This window comes from Chlorocebus sabaeus, chromosome 8, assembly GCF_047675955.1.
Source record: "Chlorocebus sabaeus isolate Y175 chromosome 8, mChlSab1.0.hap1, whole genome shotgun sequence".
NCBI lineage: Eukaryota > Metazoa > Chordata > Mammalia > Primates > Cercopithecidae > Chlorocebus > Chlorocebus sabaeus.
In genome coordinates, this window is record NC_132911.1 from 135,709,363 (window position 1) to 135,735,022 (window position 25,660).

A 25,660-nucleotide genomic window follows, 5' to 3' on the forward strand; every position below is an offset into this window, starting at 1 on the left:
GATCCCAGTACCCACCTTCACCTATCTATGACAACCCATAATGCCTTTAGACATTGCCCTGGAGGGGCTCAGTTACCCCTGGTTAAGATCTACTGGCCTAGCAGGCATTGAGAAAGCAGGGATGTTTTGCCAGTAAATACTAATCTGATGGCTTCCACCTTCTCCGAGAAAGAGAAGAGCTCATTTGCTGTCTGAGAGAGGAGAGAGGCACAAAGTAGCAAGTTTGAGGAAAACGGAGTAGGTGCAGAATATGAGGTGGTGACTCAACTAGGAAAACAGCAAAATAGCCAAAGAACATTGAGGGACCAGTTGAAGGTGAAAACACACATCTACACGATTTTTGTTGTAGATTCTAACATAGTTTTCCCTTTTTCTCTTCTCACCTATTCCAATATTCCTAAGCAACACTTACTTGGGTTATATATGGCCAAGAAACTTATGTGGTAATTGGAGAGAATGTATGCACCTGTTGCACATCATCTTTTAAAAGGCAGCGACAAATGACCATTTTAGAATCCCATATCAGGGACCTCTTGTTCCTTTTTAAATATGTTGAACAAGTATAGATTCTACAGCTCTGAATACCTTCTCGTTTATTAATTACAACAAAAACTTATAATGATATCACTGACTTCTGAATCATTAAAAAAGCCATATGTTGACTATCATGTAAGTAAATGAGTAAAACAAGCTTAATAAACATTTCACATTTTTAAACTGAAACAAATTTTGTTTGAAATCTTTTTACATCTATATCCCATTCCCTATATACTACAGATAATTGAGCTATGTCTCTATAAAGGAAGATGTTAAGAGTCTAATTTACTGTTTGTGCTTTGTGTAAATGGGGCATTTTTAAAAATGTTCTGAAAGTTCTATGTATCCATCATGGTGAATATTAGCACTAAGGAGGTTATGTACAGAAGGGTTATTCATAAATATCATTTAATCCCCAATCCAAAAAGGGAAAATGTAAAGCAGGCAACACTTAAAAATATAATAAGCATGAAAATATAATCTATCTTGTTATTCTTATTATTTTTAGGATGGCCTTGTGAAAGCTGATATGGAGAAATTGACATTTTATGCAGTATCTGCTCCAGAGAAACTGGATCGAATTGGTTCTTACCTGGCAGAAAGGTTGAGCAGGGATGTTGTCAGACATCGTTCTGGGTAAGGAAACTAATGGCTGCTAAAATAGTATCTTTGGAAAATTCTTTCTAGACTTTTAAATCATTCTATAGATTATTTTGCCATTTAGTGCAACAAAGATAATATATAGAGGATAAAACATGTAGTATTATACAAAGAAATGTATAATACTCTGATAGATGCTGTGGCTTTTATTACTTTCCTGGTGGTCAGGTTTTGTGAGTAGGCTATGTTAGTTTACTGAGTTACCTTTAGCTTGTGACTATTGATTTTTGAGACTTTTCTAATGGGAAATAGTAGAAATTGACTCACTTAGTCTATCAGTGCAATACTGTAATTTAAAAATCAATCTCTAAATTGAAAACAAACAGAAAGATCCTGTTAACCAGATGATTTTTTTTTTTCCCCACATAGCTTCAGTTTTACCTCTCAGAGGAGTAATAAGAAAGAACCGTATTAGGCTTAGATATCAAGGCCCAGGAAATTCAAGCATGCTGATTTGGCACTATGCTAGCTACACTCCTACTGATAAATAGAAGTCTACCGTCCTTCTATAGTCTCTGTGCTCGCACAAGAATAACTTTGCAATTTGGATTATAAATACTTTCTCAATCTGTCATTTTATGATCCAGGTTTTCAGGAGTATTCTATTCTCCAAGTGATATATTAGTTTTCTGTACCTTTGCATTGTTACCACTTAGAATATTTTAGTAAGTCATGGCACACATAGCTTTATGGTTGATTGTTGAAGGAAAAGTGTCTAAAGACTGAATTTTAATTATTTTTTGGATTTACCGTTTAAAAATTGATACATGATATTTTACATATTTATGGAGTACATGTGAGTATTTGTCACATGTACAGAATGTGTAAAGATCAAGTCAGGGTATTTGGGCTATCCATCACCTCAATTTATCATTTCTGTGTGTTGGGAACATTTCAAGTCCTTTTCTAGCTACTCTGAGATATACAGTACATTGTTGCTAACTTTAGTCACCCTACTGTGCTACCGAACATTAGAACTACTTCTTTTATCTGATTTTGTAAGTTTGTATTCATTAATCAAACTCTCTTCATCCCTCCACACCCTGCCCCCCCCAGCCCCACTTACATGCCCTTCCTAGCCTCTGGTGTCTGTCTGAATTTTAAGTACAAGATGTAAAATGTGATGAATTTTAAAGTAATATTTATGAGATTTTTAAAATAATGTTCTGTTGCTGATAGTGTTTTATCTACTCACATTTAGACATATAAGTAGATTATATTGGAAATTGTCACATTACCGTAATAATTATTTTGGGTCAGATACAAGTAAATATGGTTAAAAGTCTGGAAAATAGAAAATGTCCATATTTACAAAGAAAAATATACACAAAGTTAATGTTAAAGAAGCTCAGATAATTAAGGAGAAAATGGAGGAATACAGTGTATATTTTCTGTATACTTTGATAGAAGGATTATTTTATAACCAAGATATTAGTGCTGTGTGAGAATTAAGATTTTACTTAGGAGTTACTAAATTTGCATTTCTTTCTTCAGTGTATTTCAATAGAATTATTTCAGTTCTTCCAATGGAAAGCAGTTAGGAGAATTAAGAGAGGTAGAAATGCTTTGACGTTCTTTTTCTCCTACATGTAGGTATGTTTTGATAGCTATGGAGGCACTGGACCAACTTCTCATGGCTTGCCATTCTCAAAGCATTAAGCCATTTGTAGAAAGCTTTCTTCATATGGTGGCAAAGCTGCTGGAATCGGGGGAACCAAAGCTTCAAGTTCTTGGAACGAATTCTGTGAGTAAAACTATTCTGTTGCTAAATTTATGCTTAATTAGCATATCTAGAATTAATTGCTTCTTAGAATGACTTTACCTGGTAAAGACGAATTCCCTGAATAGGGCATTTGAACAGTCAACACAAATTAAGATAATTAGAATACTTTGCCTCTCACTCTTTCTGCTGTTTCTTGTGAAATCTGTGGTATTAACTAATCATGATAGAATATCTGCCTGTAAATGAATGCATACCTGTCATTTTTTTATTTTCTCTTGGTCTTTTATTGCAACACTAACTTTGTGTCCTACATTCCTTTTGAGTTTCATGCCTTTTCATTAATTAAGGTTGTTTACATTTTTATGGCTAGTATGAATAATGCTGCTATGAAGATTTGTGTACCGGTTTTTGTGTGGATGTGTGTTTTTCATTCTCTTGGATATATACTTAGTAGTGTAATTGCTGGGTCATGTAGTAACTGTGTTTAAGTGTTTTCCAAAGTGGTTGCATTATTTTACATTCCCACCACCAACATGTGAGTGTTGTTTCTCCACATCCTCATCAGTACTTGTTATTGTCTATCGTTTTTTATTTTAACCATCCTAGAGGGTCTGAAGTGGTATCTCATTGTGGTTTTGATTTTCATTTCCCTAATGACTAATGGTAAAACTTTACATGTGCTCATTGACTCTTGGGTATATTTTCTTTGGAGAAATGTCTATTCAAATCCTTTCCCTCCTTTTTTCAATCGTCTTTTTATTGTTGAGTTGTAAAAGTTCTTTATATATTCTTGGTAAGAGTTAAATTTATCAGATACATAATTTGCAGATACCTTCTCCAATTCTATGGTTTTGTCTTTTTACTTTCTTCATGGTATGCTTTGAGTCACTAAAGTTTTGATTTTGATGGTGTCCAATTGCTTTTTTTTTTTCCTTTTGTTGTTGGTGTCCATGGGTGTGTATGTGTGTTGGGGGGGTGGACAGGTATGCTTTCAGTTTCATATCTAAGAAACTATTGCCTAATCCAAAATCACAAAGGTTTACTCCTATAGTTTCTTCTAAAGAGTTTTACAGTTTAGGTTTGTATTTAATAATCCATTTTGAGTTAGCTTTTGTATGTGGTATGAATTCAGCATTCAGCTTTATCCACATTTTGCATGTGGATATTTAACTATGCCATTACTATCCGTTGAAAAGGCTATTCTTTTCCTTTGAATGGTCTTGAATGGTCTTTGAATGGTCTTAAAAATAAATTTACCATAGAAGTTAAGGTTTTGTATGTTTATTCTTTTTTAGACTGCTTCTGAACTATTTCTGCTCGCCACATTCATTTTCTTCTATCTTGAACCATTGTCCCTTAAAATAAGTTTGGGGAAAGCATACCTACTTTAAAAAGAAAATACAGTGGTAATATTTATTCTCTTGTCTTTAGTTTCATTGTATCACCTTCAGTCTTTCAGTTCCAACTTCTTCTCTGAGAAGCTTTAAGGCGTTCAACCTACATGAATACTGTATGTTTCCATTCAGAGTTTTAATTAAATAACAATCATATATTACCTGCTATTGTTTATGGATAATTATTTTCTGGTATAGGACAGGAAGAGGAAGTATACGAGGTGCTGACAGTACGGATTCCAGAGTCTGACCACCCCAGTTTGAACTACGCCTGTACCGCTTTCTAACTGTATACCTTGAGCAAGTTATTTATTCTCTCTTTACCTCAGTTTTTCATCTGTGAAATGAGGATAATGAGAATACCAATCTCACAGGATTGTTGTGTGACATGAGTTGATATATATGAAGCTCTTGGAAGAGTGCATAGCACTGTTAGTTATTACTGGTAGCAAGAGCATTAAATAAGCCCTCATTCAAAACTCTTAATATGATTTTTTTTCACTTACTTCAGCAGGAATATATTGGATATTTCCAAATGCATTTAGATGATGTGACAAGCTTAGTTTCAGGCAAGGTAGCTACTTAGGCTTCTCCTGTTTTGTTTACATTAGGTGAGGAACGTTTTGGGGAAGTGGCTTACTAGCTAGGGGGAGAATTTTAGTATACATTTCCAGAAATGTCTTTACTTTCAACCAGCAATGCCATTAGATTGTTTTAATGAGTCGTTTGGGCAAAAGACCAAATTCCCCAGTTACTTACCTTAATTTGAGTGAATTTTATTAAATGAAATGCCATATTATCTTGACCAACATTAATTACCTAGTATTTACTGGTGGTCTAATTTTCTTAGTGGTGCTGAGTGCCTTATGTTGTCGAGCACGACCAGTACTAATTTAAAATTTATTATTGGTCTTCGTACAGTTTAATTTGTTGACATTTTCCTCTTCATGCTAATGCCAACTCAGTATGACAGTAGTAGATGCAATGTATTTCGGTTCTCCTTTGTTTCAAAAACTGTGCTAGATACTTTTTGTTTTTACCTCTGTTTTACTGTAAACTGTTTCAAATATAGAAAAGTGTGGAGCATAATGTAGTATAGTTGTATACCTACTGATTCAAGAAAGAAAAATATTAAATAATATCAATAAATAACATAATTTTTGTTATAAATAGTAATATTGGTAATACATGTTAATGCCATGCAACATTGGTTCATGTTTTTAAAGAAATAATATAGTATATGCTAGATTTTTTACATATATTAATTATGTCATGATTCTCGAAAACCCTTCAAACTTAGAAATACTATTTTCATTTTATAGATGAGGAATTACAGCTAAATAACTTGTCCAAAGACACAGTGAAGTAATGCTGTATATAATAGGGGGATTCAATCTTAGGCCTTTCTTACTTCAAAGCTTGTGTTCTTTGTGCAATGATAAATACATTGTCATTATTATGGATTAAGATTTAGGGAAAGCATAGATTACGTTTCTTCTTTTTTCTTCCTCTTGTTTTCTAAAAGTTTATTATTAAAAAGTTTCTTTTGGATTGGGTGCAGTGGTTCATGCCTTTAATCTGGGTGCTTTGAGAGGCCAAGGCAGGAGGATCATTTGAGGCCAGGAGTTCAAGAGCAGCCTGGGCAACACAGCGAAACCCCCATTGTTACAAAAATAAAATTAAATCAAAAAATTAGACCGGTTTGGTGGTGCATGCCTGTACTCCTGACGCCGTGGGAGGCTGAGGTGGGAGGATTACTTGAGCCTAAGAATTCGAGGCTCACCACTGCACTGCAGCCTGGGCAACAGAGCAAGACCCTATCTCAAGAAAAGAAAGTTTCTTCTGTATTAATGTCATATTTGATATTTTGTTTGTTTCTTATTTTTATATTGCTTGTTAATATGACAGTGTATGAAATTAAATGTATTTGGTCCACACTTTCAAGAAGGTAATATATATTGTTTATATTATTTGTGTTTTTTAGTTTGTCAAATTTGCAAATATTGAAGAAGACACACCTTCCTATCACAGACGTTATGACTTTTTTGTGTCTCGATTCAGTGCCATGTGTCATTCCTGTCATAGTGATCCAGAAATACGAACAGAGTATGTATTATTTTACTTTATGATCTATAGTAAGTAATTTAGAGATGAATATTGTGTTTATATGTTATATAATGATTACCAGAGGAAACAAGAATATGGCTGAAATACGGCTTTCCATTGCTGTTAGAAGCTATAATTACTGACTGAAGTAGCAAAATGAGAATGGCTTTCCAGCTCACTAAAATGCAGTCTCTACTGTTGCCTAGAATGTCTCCTCATGCTCTGCTTACTCTGTCAGATCCTGTCCTTCTATCATTTCTTCCTGCTTGCGCTCTAATCCTGCCACGTGGATCTCCTTGCCATTTCTTGAACACTTTAGTCACACTTCTCCTCAGGCCCTTTGGACACATTGGTCTTGGTGCAAAAAACTATTCTCTAGTGCCCATATGGCTTGTTACCTCACTTTGTTCAGATTTCTGCTCAAATGACACCTTATCACAAGAACCCTCCCCAGCCACCCTTTATTAATGTCACCCCTCTCATTCCATCCCTAGTTATCTTTATCTTTTTATCATGTATCTCTTTGTTTCTTGCTCCTCTATGGAATATAAATTCCAGGAGGGTGAGGACTTTGGTTTGAGGACTGCAGTATTGCCAGTACTTTGAATAGGGCCTGGTACATAGTAGGCTCTCAGTTAGTACTTTTTGAGTGAATAAGTAGATCAGTGGAATGAATATATATTACTGAATCACTATCCATCTGAGGTTGTCATGACAACTATCTTGGACATTTTTAAACATTTCTTCTAGATGTATCCTACTAAAAATCTGGAGTCAAATATTTTATAAACTCAATCTGTAGGTGGATAGAATGAGAAATACAGAAATGAGAAACTGTAAAGTTAAGAATTAAAGTCAAAATGACTTTGGGAAACATAGAAAGTAATTTGAGCATTACTATCTTACATCTAAAAACCAAGAAATCTGCCAGGATTTAAAGTTACTGTGGGCAGTTGATAATCAAGATATAGAATGCTTTATAATTTTTACTTCTATTTTAAAATAAATAAAGAAATGTACAGGAATATAACTAGCTTTTAGTTAAAGCATACAAGCTACAGTGCTGGTTTACATGAAACAAAAATAAGTATAAATGTTATTTTAACTTGGAGAAAGAAAGTTTAAAGGTGATTAAATAGTTATTTTCAGGTATAAGATTTATTTTTGTCTGTGATGCTACTGGTATAATTTTTGCTCAGTAGAGTATAGGCCATTTAGAGTCCTGCTATTATTCCTTTATTACGAAGTGTACAGCCTTCTCAGAGGTGAAAAATACTATAATTACCTTATAAGAATTAGTTTTCTGTTTGTCTCCATCACCAGGAAAATTCTTTTTTCTCTCTCTCAAGGATATTTTTTAAATGTTTATGAGACTGTTCTCTCTCTTGAGAGGCTGATAATAAGTTTTTAATGGAGCAAAAAGATACAAAGATTAGCTAAAGAAAATGGCAATTTTTTCAAGATTTTAACATTTTTGCTTTCTTTCAAAATATAGAAAATATCTGGAATGTGGTATGTTTTTTCTAAATATTTATCATTCCCTAGTGAAATATCTTGTCTTTTGAATATATTTTTACCTGTTTTTCATTACTGCTTCCAAGAAAAACTTTGAAATTTTCTATAAACCAATGAAAGGACTTACAGTACATTTTGCTAATTCTGTGTCTTTCCAATATTATATCATATTTGAAGTTCCATAATACCCACATTTTATTTGAATTCCTGTAAAACAAATGAGTAAACTAAAATGCTATTTAATATAAAATACTTAGTTTGATCATTTTTGCTTTACCTTAAATAAAAGCCCTTTTGATTTTCTTTAAGTATATTTATATTCTGAATTCTAACTTAGATAAATCACTAGTCCCTTTATTTTTTTTACCAAGCTCTAATCAAGTAGAACTCCAGGGGACATGGACAGTAGGAGATGGAGCTGGTAAATATTAGGATTTTCTTATTTTCCTTGAAGAACTGGTTCCCACTTGTAGCATCACAATCTTAATCTCTAACTCTGATTTTCTGAAGAAACTTCAGCTGTGATAGAAATTACCACCACCACCACCATCGTCATCATCCTCATCATGGTTAGCAGCAAACAGGAACAGCTAACACTGAGTGCTTACTGTGTGCCAATTATTGTTTAACCACTTTACATAAATTAACTCATTTAAATTACTCAACATTTCTATGCTGTAGATGTGGCAGTTGTTCTATTTTACTGATGGGGAAACTATAGAATTCCTTTTGGGGGATCATGGCTAGAATGTGCTGATTAGTCTAGATGTTAGATCTGGATAGGATGAAGCTGTGTAGCTATAGTAGCTATTGGTAGTTACCACCAACACCACCCTTTAACCTTGAACAAGGGCACCACTATCTGCTGCTGCACCATTTAGGCTGCTGTCTCACAAGGCATGATACAAGTTTCATCTTGTTTGTTCATGTGCTCCATGCCACCTTGTGCTTGGCCTTCTCATCACCCAAGGTGTAGCAGCAGGTATGTAAAGCAGGCACCTTTTGTAGCAGTGTTAGCCTTGCCCACTGTAATAGCTGCACGAGAATCTCTCTCATAGATCTTCTTTATGTTTTAAAAACTAGCATGTATAGACACAGCTTTGAAATAGGCAAAATTTGCCTTTGTGTCTTCTAATTCATTTTTCTCACCTGTTAAGTATCATATTACTGCCACCTCCCATTCTCCATCTGCTACTCTTGAATGCCTGCATTATTTTGCCATGGGGATGTAAAGCAATGTCACCTCCCTCCCCATATCTTCTATTATTTAAACCTATTTACTGTTTTTGGAAGTCAATGCTAGGTAAACTGAATAAACATCTAATTGGTGAGTATTTTAGACAGTAGAAAGAAAGGAAGTAAATAGCCATCATATTTGACCGGAAGGAAAATGTTTTGAGACTAACTGGGCCACCAAGTTATCTCTGCTTGAGACTTTGTTCTGTTGCAGTTTTTAGAAACTGTTTACAAGTCACTTTTCTTCTCATTCTTGAATCTATAGATTTTTATTTTCTTTTGCTTTTTTGAAGAAGTATAAGGAAGAGCTTGAGGAGGTTTGGTGATGTGATCTGGGATGGGAGAATAAGGCAGCATTCTCTCACTACTATATTGATACATTTTAAGTCACATCCGATTATTATATGATAATGTATATGTGTTTATAGACACATTTGTATATATATGGCTGAGGTTATCTGTCCTCCATTTCGATAGTTCTTATTTGTAATACCTTTTAAAAGAACCAGCTTAGTCTTCTGTCTAGGTGGACTAAGGGAGTTGAAGGGCTGTTAGGGAGGAACAGTGAGAAGTCTGAAGAAGCATGAAGGGTGTTCAGAACAGGGAAATCCTGTTTTCACTCAGCTCTTAAGACTTCTAGGTAAGAAATGGAGTATCATCATCATTTTAAGAAAATCTATGTTGTCGATTTTTTTAAATAGAAAAATAGATATTTCTGTATTTTAGAGTCCTTTTAACTTTTTAAATGCTGATTTTAAGAACATGATATTTAAAGTAAGCCTTTTTGGGGCATATCTCTGTGTCTTTTAAATTTTTGAGATTTACTTTCTTAGATTTGTGTGTTATTTTAAGATATTTTATTGATAAGATAACAGTATTTACTTGATATCCATTCTCTTAGGCAAACAGACTTATTCAAATAATTTTTTTATGGCTCATTTTCTTCCTTTTTTTTTTTTTAATAGGATACGAATTGCTGGAATTAGAGGTATTCAAGGGGTGGTTCGCAAAACGGTTAACGATGAACTTCGGGCCACCATTTGGGAACCTCAGCATATGGATAAGATTGTTCCATCCCTTCTGTTTAACATGCAAAAGATAGAAGAAGTGGACAGGTATTTAAAAAGATACTAGTGTTGAGACTGTGTTACTTTTATGTATATGTATGTGTGTTTGCTAGGATAAGAATGTTTTGTCTTGGGAGGCCGAGACGGGCGGATCACGAGGTCAGGAGATCGAGACCATCCTGGCTAACACGGTGAAACCCCATCTCTACTAAAAAAAAAATACAAAAAACTAGCCGGGCGAGGTGGTGGGCGCCTGTAGTCCCAGCTACTCGGGAGGCTGAGGCAGGAGAATGGCGTGAACCCAGGAGGAGGAGCTTGCAGTGAGCTGAGATCCGGCCACTGCACTCCAGCCTGGGCGACAGAGCGAGACTCCGTCTCAAAAAAAAAAAAAAAAAAAAAAAAAGAATGTTTTGTCTTTAGTACTGTGTAAAAAGTAGTCTCATAAAGTTAAATGAGTTTAAAAATATGTACCTTTCTGAAAAAATTTTTAGTCTGCGGTGATCACATTAGGCTTATAGTAGACTATAGAATATTATTCATACACTTAAGCCTTTCTTTTAGAATAAGTTTACAGTTTATTTGCCACTAGTTATTGAATATTCAAATTGCCATTTTAATGAATACTACTTAAAGTTACAAATGTGAGAAACAGAAATTATAACTTTACTTTTGTTAATCTAAAAGATCCAGCATACTTTTGCACAGGGAGTTAGAACTAACAAAAATAATAATGATAATGATAATAATAGCTACCTACACTGTATTTTATATTTTCAAAAAAATGGTTAGACACTGTTCATATTTGATTTGTCCTAAGATATTTTGAAATTGAATATTGTTTTGGGATTTATGCTCTTTTTTTCTTTTTCCTCTACAACATTCACTTGCAGTTAGAATTCTGTACTTTATTCCACTTTTTCAAATACTAGAAGCATGCTTATCCCCCACATTTTTGTTACCATACACAGAGATAATGAGTTAATAAACGAGTAGTAAAATATAATATTTTTAACATTTAATATAAATAATATATTAATAAATATTTCAGAAGCAGTATTCTCCAGTGGCTTATTATCCTGACTTTCCTGGTTCTTGCAGTTTGAGGAGAAAAATTTGAATCAAATTTAAAAGTGATCCAATCTGTAGTTCTAAATTTACATTTTATTTATGATTTTAGTGATTATATGTGTAGTAGCAACATAAAAGTAGTCTAGAAATGATAGGTAGTTGATAACTGTATGGTAACACTTAAACATTGATGTTAATTTACAGTAATTACAGAAAGGATTCATGCTTAATTCCTTAGATGTGACTGTCTCCAGCTTTGGGAACCTTTCCTAAAGTGTGAAAGTTGATGTACTTTAGCACTATCTGTATTTTCCTATTCTTGGCACTGTAGCTGAGGTGAAAGTTTCCTTATCTCAAATATTTACTATTTAAAGGTTCACTAGCTAGTTGGGAACCCATTTTCCGTAATTATGGCTCTTGAGGTCTAGGATTAGCATAAGTAAAATACAAGAAACAGCTCATTAGTTGTCAATTCTTATGTTTTTTTGTGATATAATCCCAGTGCCACATATACATTTTTAGAATTATTATTCATAAATTCATTAGCCTAAAATAATGTTTCAGGATGTGAATAGAATATTGTCTGCTGAAGACAGCTATGTATACAGATATTCTAATTAGCTTTTAAATTTTATTTTTTATTTACAGGCTATGTCATAGTTTTTCACTTTATTTTTGCCCATTTACAGTTAAATTAAGGATACCTAAAGACGGTCTCTGGGCCCTGTGTTCTTACTAAGATTTTGCTATAAATATGGAAAACTTGAATGAAAGTGAATAGCAAGCTGCTGAGTATTAGAGACGTTCTGTTAGAAATAATTTGCACAGCCAAGTTTATTTCTTCAGTTTGAAAGAGTGTGTGATTCATTTTGGTGGTGTTAAATTCATGAAATTAGAATTAAGCTTTATATTTGCTGGAAGATAAAAAGAAAATGCCATTTTAACATTTCTAAAAAGTAAAGTGTATTATTTATTAGAACTAATGTTAAAATTCTTGTGATTTTCTTTATTTCTCATTCTTTTTTAGTCGCATAGGCCCTCCTTCTTCTCCTTCTGCAACTGACAAAGAAGAGAATCCTGCTGTGCTGGCTGAAAACTGTTTCAGAGAACTGCTGGGTCGAGCAACTTTTGGGAATATGAATAATGCTGTTAGACCAGTTTTTGCGTAAGTAGTTTTTCCTGGTTATTTGTGACTTTGCTGTGTTAATTCTGTGTTAACTTATTTATAGAGGACAACTACTTTTTTACTTGCATGAGTGAGTTATTAATGGAACCAGTGTAACATTGTAGAAGTAGTACAGGACTGAGTCATGCATGATATGTTTGAACAGTGGTTCAATTATTTAATTAGCTTTTTCCCTTTAAGTATGAAGTGTAATAATATGTTTAATATCATGGGCATTGTTTAACTTGAGTGTCTACTTACAGACCTTGAAATGCATATGTGCAGTGAAATATTTAAACAAAGTGTCTAAGTATGATGTATCTTCTTCTACTAACTTTCATGGTCAGTTTTTCCTGGTCACTGGCTTCTATTTATTGACTGTCTTTTTGCCATGGCTGGGCTGCCTTAGATCACATTCACATCCCTGAGTAAATTCATCTTTTACATAGTGATTAATCAGAGCAAGAATATTAAATATCTCGTTGGTACTTTCATGCTCTCCTCCCGGCAAAATACGTTAATGAGCTTTGAGTTTCTCCACATAGACATGATCTCTCAAGCCTTGTCAAGCCGTTGTGTTTCTAACTCAGTCACCAGATGATAGATCTACTATAAAATATTCTATGTAATTTCTAGACGTTTCTGCTAGTCTTTCTTTTGTTAAAATTCACCTTGTCCTTTTCTCCTTCTGACTGTAATAGTGGCTTTATAGAACATATACGGTATTCCTAATGTAACATCCAGAGTTCTTTAGGACAGATGGATGTTCGTAGCCTAGTGTTCAAAGTTGAACCTTAGTTACAAGAATCTATAAATCATAAAATTATATTAAAAATTAGAGAATCATTAGATTTTCAAAGGGATCTGTGTTTCCTCCCACCTCCAAAATATTGAGATCCACTGTTTAAATGTTCTGTAAACTTATGGAAATGCTACTAAAAATTAATCAGAATTATGCCAAATGTACCAAGGGCAAGTGTATTTTTTTAATATCCAGCTAGACATGCTGACTTAACATCAGAATTCCATTTTTTTATCTTAATACTCTTAGAACTAATCTATAAGACCTTAAAAATCTAGAGAGCCAGCTTGGAAGAAAGAATTTACTAAATAAGCTGTACTTGAGTTGAATAACATGAACTGAGTTATGTTCTTTTCTACATAGAACTTAAAATTTCTGATCATGTATTAGTTGATTAAATTAATCTTAAGTAAACATGTGATTACACATTAGCCATTTAGTTAATTAAATATTAAATGCCCTCTGCAAACGAGGTGCCAGATATTTTGGGAATATATGCATGAATAACAAATTTGATGGGTGATTGACGTGTATAATATTTATAAAATAATATATGGATTATGAGAAAAGGACAAAAAGTGGTCTAGTAGTTCAAAACAAATAAATCATGTCTAATTTGAGAATTTAGGGCCAGTGTCTTTTTTTTTTTTTTTTTTTTTTTTTGAGACAGGGTTCGCTCTTGTTTCCCAGGCTGGAGTGCAATGGCATGATCTCGGCTCACCACAACCTCCGCCTCCTGGGTTCCAGCGATTCTCCTGCGTCAGCCTCCCGAGTAGCTGGGATTATAGGCGCGCAACAGCATGCCTGGCTAATTTTGTATTTTTAGTAGAGATGGGGTTTCACCATGTTGTTGAGGCTGGTCTCAAACTCCCAACCTCAGGTGATCCGCCTGCCTTTGCCTCCCATGTGCCGGGATTACAGGCATGAGCCACAGCACCCTGCCAGGGCCAGTATCTTTTAATGTAAATGAAGGTAGTTATCAAAAACTGCTCTGGAAATTGTATTTTATTTGTAAAGAATGCTTTTGTTTGACATTGAAGTAGATTTTTAATTTCAATTATTATTTGATTGAGTAAAGAAAATAAAGGATTTAAAAGAAATTTTGAATATCTTTTTAATCAATAGTAAGTACAAGACACTGATAATGTTGACTGGAGTGTTGGATGTAGTTTAGGGGTTACAGTGACATAAGAGGGAAAATGTTTAGGCTGTACTGTAGAGATCTTAAAATTTTATATTTAAGTTTATAGATAATCAGTGGAGACCTTAGCTCAAAGTATAAAGTGGCTGAAATGTCCCTTTGAGAAAGTTAATCAGATAGGGCTATATAGGACAAATTTGAGCCAGGACCAGTGTGTTAGCAGGTTACTGTAATAAAATTCTTGACAAGTAAATTTGCGAATTCTAAGTAATTGGTAACATGCTTGAAGTGGTAAATAAAGTTTGTTTTTCTGCCTCTTAGCAGATAAATATTGTAGTGGACAATATTTAACTTGACTATTGGGTAAGAGTCCGAAAGATCATGATAATACAGGTCATATTAGCGTTAAAGATTTATTTTATATCTTCTGAGAGTGAAGATGGAAGAATTTGACTCAATTATAAGACAGAAACTACCCAGTTTATCAGATTCAGGTTAACTGTACATTTGTTTTCTGCATTTTGTTCTATAAATTTTCTGAATGTGTTTGTATCACTGCTTCTGTCCACTTTATTTTAATTAGTGGGTTTCATTTCTGCCTTCTACTCTTCATTCAGGCTTCTTCAGAACAGGTAGCCATGTTCAAATGCTTCTTCGACTGTCTAGAGCCTAGAGCATAGTATAACACATAGTAGACCTTAATAACCATGATGATTCAAGAGGGATTTCAGGTCTTTTGTTTTGTGCCATTTCCATTTTTAATGACCCAAAAAGTAATTATTACTTTCAAGGAAATGAAAGTTAGAAGAAGCAGCACAGATGTTAATATAGGTCATATCAGGATGTGCTGTTTATTAGTTGTATGAACTTGAAAAACTCATTCAACCTCTCTGAGCTCCAATTTTTTCACCTTTGAAAAGATTTGAATGCATGCATTAAGTGGCTTATTTATATATTAAAATAGAAGCTACCACTTATCAAGTGCTGCTGCGCTCTGTGACTCTGCTAACCTTATAAACTTTATCTTACTTAATCTTTTTACCCTATGAAATGGATGTTGTTATCCCCATTTTCCAGGTTAGAGAACTGATCCTTAGAGGAGTCAAGTAACTCGCTCATGGACAAAGACATATAGGTAGAAAATGAAGTCAGAATTCAAATTCTGATCATTTTATTCCTGAACCCATGGTCTAGATTAACCATTAAGGTTGATAATATATGCCTAGCATAAAGTATATTTTCAACAAATGATAGCTATAATAAAGCTGGTTTTGATGCGGAGGGACAATTTTTAAAATTTAATTTTGATATAGTAGTGAGAAGTAGATCTGGCAATCTGTGAATATAATTTAAGGCTGTTCCCCTGGTGTTTTCCAGCCTTATATTTTTCCTTCATTCACCCTCTTTCATTCAGATTTACTTGTTAGTTAAAATTACCCCTTGAGAGAAGTAAATTAATAAATCACAACATTAAAAAAACCAGTGAATCAATAAATATTTGTTGATTAAATGTTCATGAAACTATTTCTGGTCCACAGCATTGCTTTAGAAATAGCTTTAATTGCAACATATATTTCATGAAGTTCATTAATTAAGAATTAAATTGAAATCTTTTCTTTTCGGTAGTATTCTCACTATTAAGCTTTTCCTATTGTTGAGGTTTCTAGAGGAAGAAAGTATAATAAAATAGAGAATTTTAAAGTAATTTTTGTTATTTGCAGGCATTTAGATCATCACAAACTGTGGGATCCCAATGAATTTGCAGTTCACTGCTTTAAAATTATAATGTATTCCATTCAGGTAAGGTTTGATTAACTATTTACTATATATAAGTAATTTTGGTTCTGTATAGATAAGCACATTATCAAACAGATGTGGAAAGCTGTAGGATATAAATCATTCCTCTTAATTTAGCTCTTTTTTCTCATACATTTTCATTTACTACTTATTTTCTTATTTGCTAAGATGAAAAGATAGATCTAATAAGGATAACTAAGTCATTCTGTCATAGTTCCTCTCAGAGCCAAGGCCAACACAGACAAGCTTCTTGACAGTCTCCTGCTATCCCCTGATTCATTGAGGGTGTTGTCTTTTAGGGGTTCTGAATTGTCACAGGGATATCTGATCTCATAGCCTACCTTTCCTGGATGGCCCCTAAGCTTTATATCTAGTCTCCTATGTATACAACCATTTAAATGAGTAGCTTTGAGCACTGGAGAGCTGTAGATGTGCCTGGGACTGCTGCTGGCCTCAGTGTGCACTCACCTTTCCAGATGCTTACCTTCTTGTGGAGTTTAGACTAAGGGACTTTCCTTTCTTGTCGCTTTATCTGGATATCAGAAAGTCTTATATATAGCTGACCCTTGAATGACATGAGTTTCAACTGTGCAGGTTCACTTACAGTATAGGTTTTTTTCCCCAACAAAATGCAGATCGAAAATCTATTATTTGTTGGATTCAAAACTCCACGTATATGGGAGCTGATTTTTTTCCTCACAGGGCCAACTGCAGGATTTGAGTATGTGCAGATTTTGGTGTGGGGTGGGGCTGGAACCTATCCCCAAGTATATCAAGGGATAGCTATAGTCTAGTATTTTACTACTGTGTTATGACAGGGTTTGGCAATTTGGGAAAACATGTGTAATATTTCTGGAAATGGTAGTATATACTAGAATAGAAATTTCTGTTTATTACCATTGTACAATTAAAACTTTGGATAGCTTTGATTGTTTTAATTGCCATTTACCATAAACTTGGTGTAGGTATCACTCTTAGGTAATATTTCACCCTCTCTCCATAAAACAAACTAGCTAGTCTTGACTAGGATTTATATCCTTAAGGGTTTACGTAGACATAGTTTCAAATATAGTAAGGCATTTGTGGTAAAGGGAAAATATTTTACTTAAAGCCTATCTTTTATGCTAAATTTATTTCTTGAGGGTAACAAGATGTGATTAAGAGTTGTACTCTGAGATCAGAGAGAATTCACTTTTAGGCTCTTTCTTAATAGTTTCTTCATGACCTTAGACAAATTACTAAAACGTGCCTTATTTATACTCTGAAGGGCATGGAGTAATTGAGGTGAATCTACCTTCTAGAACTATTTGCGTATATAATACATATAAAGTACTTAGAAGAGTGCCTGCTTCTGGTCACTTCTGAATGAAATACTCTTTTGTCGTCATTGTTGTTATGTTCAATGTTATAGTCATATATGGTGCTCAGGAGTCATATATGGTGCTCAGGAGTCACCAATTGAAAAGTAGTAATAATAACTAATACATATTAAGCATTTTATCATACAGTAGACACAATTTGGGTGCTTTATATAAATTAACTTATTTAATTGCCCCAGGAATCCTATGAATAATTGTTATTGTTTAAATATTATAGATGAGAGAAACTGAGTTACAGGGAGATTAAATAATGCTCTCTTAATCTGAGAGTTATTTAGCTATTAAATGATAGAGTCAGAATTTGAACTTGGGCGAGTTTGACTCCAGGGCTTATGTACTTAACCACCACTGTATTACGTTGTGTCTTAAAGCAATTCATCTGTTAGCATTGCTTTAAACTTCAGTGTAAGGGCAAATTTTACCATAGGTAAATGAAACCTCAGTACTCGTGACTTCAACATACTGTATAACATCTTCGCACTTTCCTTCCTTTCACTCCATATTCTTTTGTTTAATACATGATATCGTTCTTGAGTTGTTCTTTGTAAGTAGAATGAACACATGCCCTGGTTTGCTTAGTGTAGTCATACTTTATAATTATTGACAATACCTCCTTCACTCTCTGCAGTGTCCTCATTTGGACAATAAATCAAATGGCTACTCTTACCTGTAAAGGCAGACTAATAACTGCACAAGGTTCACACATCAGAAGCGTGCAGCTTCCTGGACAAGAAGTTCAGTTTCAGGTTTTGTGTGTGTCTTCCTGCCTAACATTCATCTATTTTAACATAGCTTTAAATGAAAAAAAGTAAAGATGAAAACACAAACTTAGTTTTTACCTTGGGTGGTTTTAAAAGTAAAAGTAGATGTGTATTATGACAAAAATTGAGAAATACCTAGAGATGAAATCTGTTACTTGATAGAGAAGGAGGGAAATTTTTTGCTTTTGAGCAGAGTAGCCATTATGCATAGGGCACTTCTGCTTCTTATCAAACCACACATTCCAAAGGAAAGAAAGTAACCAGCCTGAAAACAGAGTGGGGGGACCTTTCTGAAGGCAAATACAGACAGGGAGATTGAGAGCCACAGGCGCTTTTTATAGCTTGTGCTTGATAGTAGACTGATCCTTACTCATGTGTGTAAGTGTAGGTTTTAAAAAAACAAAACTTTGCTACTCTTCAAAAACAAAAAAATCTATTCACTGGAATTAAAAATAAACATTTTTTTGGCTATCCTTTTTCTGTTTTAGGCCCCAACATCATTTACTACAGTTGATCAGATTTATTTATGTGTGATAAAATTGCCTTTGTTAATTGTACATCTTTTGATATCTCCTTGATTTAAATTTTGTCAGGTACACATCGATAATATTTTCATTTTGACACTAGCTCTTGATTAGGTGAGTGTTTTGACTGTTTAGATTGTTAGGTGTCCATGTTAAATAGTATTTATCTAGTTTGGGTATGGGAAAAATACTGTGAATGTCATAATTTATGTTTTTTACAAAATTTTGTACTATTATCAAATCATAAAAGTGTATAAATGTACTTTGTGAAATTACAGAGAATATAAAGATAATAAAAATTTCTCATAAATCACTTTCTCAGAGGTTGCCAGTGTTAATCTTTTTATATATAATTCTAATTTACTTTTTAAAAACTAGATTGAATTTTATTAAACATAGTATTATGCAGTATGCTTTTTTTCACCCAGAATGTCATAAATATTTTCCAGCATCTGTGTTTATTCTTCAAAAGAATGACTTTGTATTGTGGCTATTTATTGTCTCATAACATTACCACCAGTCACTAATTGGACATTTATGTGTCAGGTGGTTTTTTTCAGTCTTAGGAATTCTGCCAAGGTACATGTACTTGTTTATACATCTTTGTACTGTTTTGTCTCCTTCAGGCTCAGTATTCTCACCATGTGATCCAGGAGATTCTAGGACACCTTGATGCTCGTAAAAAAGATGCTCCTCGGGTTCGGGCAGGTATCATTCAGGTTCTGTTAGAGGCTGTTGCCATTGCTGCTAAAGGTTCCATAGGTGAGTGCCAGTAAATAAAATGTGCATTAATCTGGTTCAAAGTGTTCTTTCAGTAATTATAGCAGTGTATGAAGAACTCTTTAAGAATATTTCTATATGTTTTTAGATGTACAATAATTTTTTCTTTTTGAAATTTGGGTTTGTGCAATTATTTTCAGGCTTCTTTAGTGCACAGTTAAGTATTTTCCTCCACATCAATTCCTCCTCCCTTTCCTTCTTCAAGGATACTCAAGGTTTTTGAGTATTCACTATATACTGAACATTGGGAGAATGCAGAGACAAGAAACTGATAGTGTACTTGTGATTTGACAGCTCCACCTAATACTGTAATATGTGGCAAGCTTTGATCACATATCACAAAAAAAGCCAGGGTTTATAGAAGGGAGGGAAAATGGATTAGCATGAGCAAAATTTTATGTGGTCCTTTTTGGGTAGAATGTATGGTATTAGTTTAGAAATCAGAGAAGTGGCTTTAAAATTTAAGTCGTAGCCAAATTGTGGACATATTCCTTTAGCTGATTAATAGTCCTTAAAGATTTAATCTTCATGAGAAATGTGCTATAGGATAATTTTTCTGGCAGCAAAATGTAGGGCACATTAGAAATAACGAGTTAGTGTCATTGTATCCATGAGGGAAAGAACTTGCCCTTGCATGGAAGCAGCAGGAATAACAATGTCAGGTTGACAGGATTTGATAATGGGTTAATGAGAAGAAGGGGTAGTTCAAAACTTATGATACTATACCTACATGTAACTACAAAAATGGAATAGTGCATATTAGAAATACAGAAGTTTGAAGGAGAATCTGGTTAGGGTTTCTTTGCTTGAAACACAAAGTGGAACTATATTATGTAATGATATAGTCATCCCTTGGTATCTGCAGGGGATTGGTTTAAGGTCCCCTGAGAATGCCTAACTCTGCGGGTACTCAAGTTCTGTGTATAAAATGGTGTAGTGTTTGCATATAACCTAGGCGCACCCTCCCATATACTTCACATCATCTTTAGATTACTTACAATACCTGCTGCAGTGTAAATGCTATGTGAATAGTTGTTACACTGTATTGCTTTTTTATTTATTTATTTTTTTATCGTGGGTTTTTTTTTTCCCGAATATTTTCAGCCCATAGTTGGTTGAATCTGTGAATCCAGAAGCGCAGATATGGAGGACCAACTGTATTCTTTTGTTCTTTTATTGTCAAATAAAGGTGGGCATCTTGGATATGAATTTTCTATTTTATCTTGTAACTTAGAGAGATAAAACAGGTTATTTAATTGGAAAGTTATTTAATTGGAAATATGAAATAAAACATAGATGATACATTGAATCATCACATTGATTAATGTCTACTGTGTGTTAGGTACCGTGTGCTAGGCTCTATACATTTGAAGAGGCATTTAAACATGGCTACCTGTCCTGAGGAAGCTTGAATCAAGAGTAAAAGGCAGAAATGAAACCCACTCATTAAAATAAAGTGGACAGAAGCAGTGATAGAAACACATGCAGAGAATTTATAGAACAAAAAGCAAGAGAACAAATGCAGTTAACCTGAATCTAATAAATTAGGTAGTTTCTGTCTCATAATTGAGGCATATTCTCCCTTCCTCAGTCTCAAAAGATACAAAATAAATATTTGATGCTTCTGTGAGCTATATTATATAATTTCGTGGATTCTTACCCAGCGGTTAAGTTAAATATTGTCCTAGTACACATTATTGTGAACAGATAAGATTAAATAGGTAGAAAGTTTTTGGTAATTCTTGTATGCACATACACATTTTTTAAGGGTGGAACCAGAGATTCAAACAGTGAGTTGCTCATAAATGCCCAGTGTTTGTTGGTAAAATGAGGGGGCTTTCTTAATTATTTCTCATTTACTCTTTTTTAAAAAAATGAAATAGTTAATAAATTACTATGGATTTTTGACTAGAAAATTACAAAAACAATCTGTGAAGAAATAAGATAATTGACTTCAAATATGCAATAGTAGAAACATGTATCTTCTCACATAAGTGATCCTTTATAGGTCCAACAGTGCTGGAAGTCTTCAACACCCTTTTGAAACATCTGCGTCTCAGTGTTGAATTCGAAGCAAATGATTTACAGGGGGGATCTGTAGGCAGTGTCAACTTAAACACCAGTTCCAAAGACAATGATGAGAAGATTGTGCAGAATGCTATCATCCAAACAATAGGTGAGTACATTTCACTTTTCAAAACTGTCATATAAAACAGTGATAGACAAAGCTCTCACATAAAGTCCTGGACTATTATAGTACATTTGTCAAAGATGAATGATAGCTTAAACTTCTGAACACTTTATTTTTGAAAATAAGCAAGCATGACAATGGAACAAAGAACACTATGTTGTTCCATTAAATCTGCAGGACACGAATTCATCTACTGTTAACATTTTATGGCATTTACTTCTTCATTTGCTTTTACTCTGTCTTTCCTGCATCTCTTCCTCCCTTCTCTCTCTCCCTCTCTGTTTCTTTCTCTCCCTATGTGTGTCTCTTTGTGTATGTATGTATATGTGGGAATACACACATACACATGCGTATTTTTTTCTAAACCATGAGATACTGGAAGTTGCATACATCGTGGCCTATTACTACTACATACTTTGGTGTATTTTTCCAAAAAATAAATGTATTTTTTAATATAACCAGAGTTAAATTGTCAATATCACTAAATTTAACATTGATCCAGTACTTGAATCAACTCTTCCTATTTCAGTTTTATCAGTTGACCCAATAATGTACTATATTGACTTTTTTCCTTGAGTCCAAGATTCAGTCTAGGATCATATATTGCATTTAGTTGTAATATTTATTTAAGTCCATTAGTCAGGAACATTTCCATTATGACATGGACATTTCTTAAGAGTAAAGTCCCCCCCCACTTTTATAAAAATAGAAAGTTCTTCATTTGGTTTTGTAATGGTGTTTCCTTGTGATTAAATTCAAGTTAAATATTCCTAGCTGGAATACTACGTACGTTATATGTTCTTCTCAGATTAGCACATCCAGAGGTACACACTGTAACTTGCTCCTTTTTCGTTAAATTAATTTTGATCACTTAAGGCATTATTATATTCCTCCACTGTATGGTTTTAGTTTTTTCCATTGTAAATAATAAGCAACCTCTGAAAAGGCACTTTCCGACCATGGGGATATTCTGCTTTTCATCCAGACTTAAGGTTAGATTTAGCATTCGTTCATAATTCTTGTCTGAATTAGTCTTTACCATGATGGCTGCAAAATGATGGTTTTTAAACTCTAGCACTCCTTCCAAAACTATCAGTTGCCTCTCAATGTTCTATTGTAAGCAGGAGCCCCCTTTTCTACCTTTCTATGTATGTCAGAATGCATGTATTTGTTTATTGGTATGAACTCAATGGATTTGTATTTTCATGGTTTATAATTCATTACTATAGTTAATCATTTTGATGCTCAGATTGTCCCTGATTTGGCTCATGGGAGCTCCTTCAAGACATCCCCCAACCCCCCTGAACCTTTTTTTTTTTTTTTTTAAACACTGCCTTACTTGGGTAAGCTGTTCCAGATGAATTCTATACTTTCTGCCCCAGCCCTGGAATTAGTCATTTCTCCAAAGGAGCTGTGGTTGCTTTTAGTGGGTAATAGTATTAGAGACTAATATCTGGATGCTAATATCTTGGACTTTAATATCATATGCTTTTCTTTCTTTTTTAAATTTTCTTTTTTGTTTTTGTCCTGACGATGGTCAAAGTACAAAGAGTGAAGAGCTTCTTTAAGAAAACAGCCATGAGAATTTACATTTCTGGAAATGAAATAATCTGACTGTGTATAAATACCAATTCAAGCAAGCAAGCTATTTTTCTACTTTAACCTTTTTCTTTCAGTATTTTCTTCAGGATAGCCAGATCATATTTTAATATAACCCCCTTTTTGCTATGATAATTTCACAATTGTATTCCTGGGGTTTAGTACCTAATTTCTAACCTAATAATAGTTTCAATTAATAGTAGAGTCGTATATAAATTTCTTCTGAAACTAGGCTTATGCCTTTTATCTGGGTAAGTTTTTCACTTGTGGGCTACTTACTTATAATAATCCTTTGGGATACTTAATACAGACTTTCTCTTGGTCATCTTGTTTTTAAAGTTTTATGGATATGCATACATGGATTGTGCATCTCCACTGACACCACCTATTTATTTATTGGACATATGCGTACACCATTTCTTGTACTAGGGCCTCATGATACATAGGGCTCTCACGTTGTGGAGGCATTTGTTGATCTGCTTGGAGTGGTACCTCTGTTTCATCTAGTTGCCATCTCATCACATGTCTAGAAATTGTGCTCATTCAGGAAAATACCCAGGAGTGTCTCATTCAACACACTAACACAGAGTAGGCACTTAAGATTTTGAGACTGACTGAAAAGACAAAATGTAATAAACTCCAGCATTACCATGGAGTCATAATAAAGCATAGACATTCTAGTTATTGCTTAAAACAATTAGTATTAATGTATAGTGAACCTCGCTTCTGTGGTGACTTTTACATTTATTTGGGTTATTTATAGATTTTTTGTGATATTTGAGGATGTTGAATCAGCTAATCTTGATTTCACAGAATCGATTTAAATTGCTTTAATGACTTCTAATTAATTCAGTGTTACTGTTTCACTCTAGAATATTTAATGTATTGTTTCTTAAGTGTTTTATTATAAAGCGTATATACAGAAGACTCAAGCCATATTTCTGTGATACAACACATTCAGAATAACATGTAAGAATTTTAAAAAGAGAGGAAAGAAATGCAGTGTGGCACAGTAAGATTTCTCTTTTAAAATCAAACTTTAACAAAAATCTGGTTTCTTTAATAGTTTCCTTTTTAATTTCTCAGTATTCTGGCAGTTGTCAGATCATGTGGTTATTCCTGTCGGTGGGCCATGAAACAGGGCTGCTGTAGCTTTTGCACTTCCAAGTTATCAGCCTGTTCGCCAACTCCTCTTTCTTTTAAAATAGTGAAGAACATAGCTACCTGCTGTGTTCTTTTCTTCTGGACTCATTTCTGTTGAGTAGTTCAAATACAAACAGTAGGTATAGAGAATGAGATGCTTTTGGTGACTCTCTGTCCTTAGAGCTAGTCATATTGAAGACTCCTACCCAATTTTAAGTTAAAAAAATAAAGCAATTCTAAAGCATACATTAGTTGCATTTCTTTCCTACTGTTGCTATTTTTAGGTCTTTAATAGTCTTGTGTCTAATTAACATCAGATATAGTGGACTCAGTTGACCGTATGCTTGGGAGACAAAAATAAGAGTTTTTCCTTAGGACAGTGGTTCTTAACTTTGTTGCACATTGAAATTACCTCAGGATCTTAGAAAAGCACTGATGCTTGGACTTCTGAAACCCCCAGATATTCTGACTTAATTACTTTGGTATGTAGCCTATGCATCAGCATGTTAAAAGCTCCCCGAGGTAATTCTAATGTGCAGCAAAGCTTGGGAACCACTGAATTAGAGAATACTATTCCACACATTTGAAAAGCATGAAAAATGACCTTGAATCAGAGATACAAATGTTGTTGAATACAGGGAAGTATGATAGTGCTTGTTAACTCCAAACTTTTACTGTAGTTAGGTGCTGTGGTAAAGAGAACTGCAGGGTACTTTATGTCCTTGTGGTAATAAGTAACTTGTTTGAAACAGAAGGTTCAGTGTCCAGTTTTCTGCAAGACTAGGAATGTATCTAGTTGTATGGAAGAATTATAGAATAATAATAATAGCGTAGGCTTTGGAAATAAATAACCTTTATCTCAGGCCCTAATGTTAGCTGTGTAATTTTTTTGGTAAAAGTTCTTAACTTCTCTAATCCTCATTTCCACAAGAGGAAACTGAGACAAATAAGAGAACCTAGACTCATAAGGTTATTTTGAGGATCCAAGTACAAAATAATTTCTTATTTCATAAATATGTATTCTATAAGTGTTAACTACAGTAATATACTTTATGGAGATGGAGTCATGTTA

General features: G+C 33.9%; 1 protein-coding gene across 7 annotated transcripts in view; it reads left to right on the forward strand.

The window, feature by feature from the left end:
* EFR3A (EFR3 homolog A) overlaps positions 1–25,660 on the forward strand; it is a 102,929-nt gene that overhangs the window by 37,147 nt on the left and 40,122 nt on the right. For all 7 annotated transcript variants that reach the window (XM_008001556.3, XM_008001554.3, XM_008001555.3 and 4 more), the window contains exons 3-10: positions 1,046–1,173; positions 2,791–2,941; positions 6,299–6,420; positions 10,137–10,286; positions 12,334–12,471; positions 16,136–16,214; positions 19,502–19,637; positions 21,664–21,831. In XM_008001556.3, coding sequence (XP_007999747.1) covers positions 1,067–1,173; positions 2,791–2,941; positions 6,299–6,420; positions 10,137–10,286; positions 12,334–12,471; positions 16,136–16,214; positions 19,502–19,637; positions 21,664–21,831 — 1,051 coding nt within the window. In that variant the 5' untranslated portion in view covers positions 1,046–1,066. The remainder of the gene's footprint in view (positions 1–1,045; positions 1,174–2,790; positions 2,942–6,298; positions 6,421–10,136; positions 10,287–12,333; positions 12,472–16,135; positions 16,215–19,501; positions 19,638–21,663; positions 21,832–25,660) is intronic.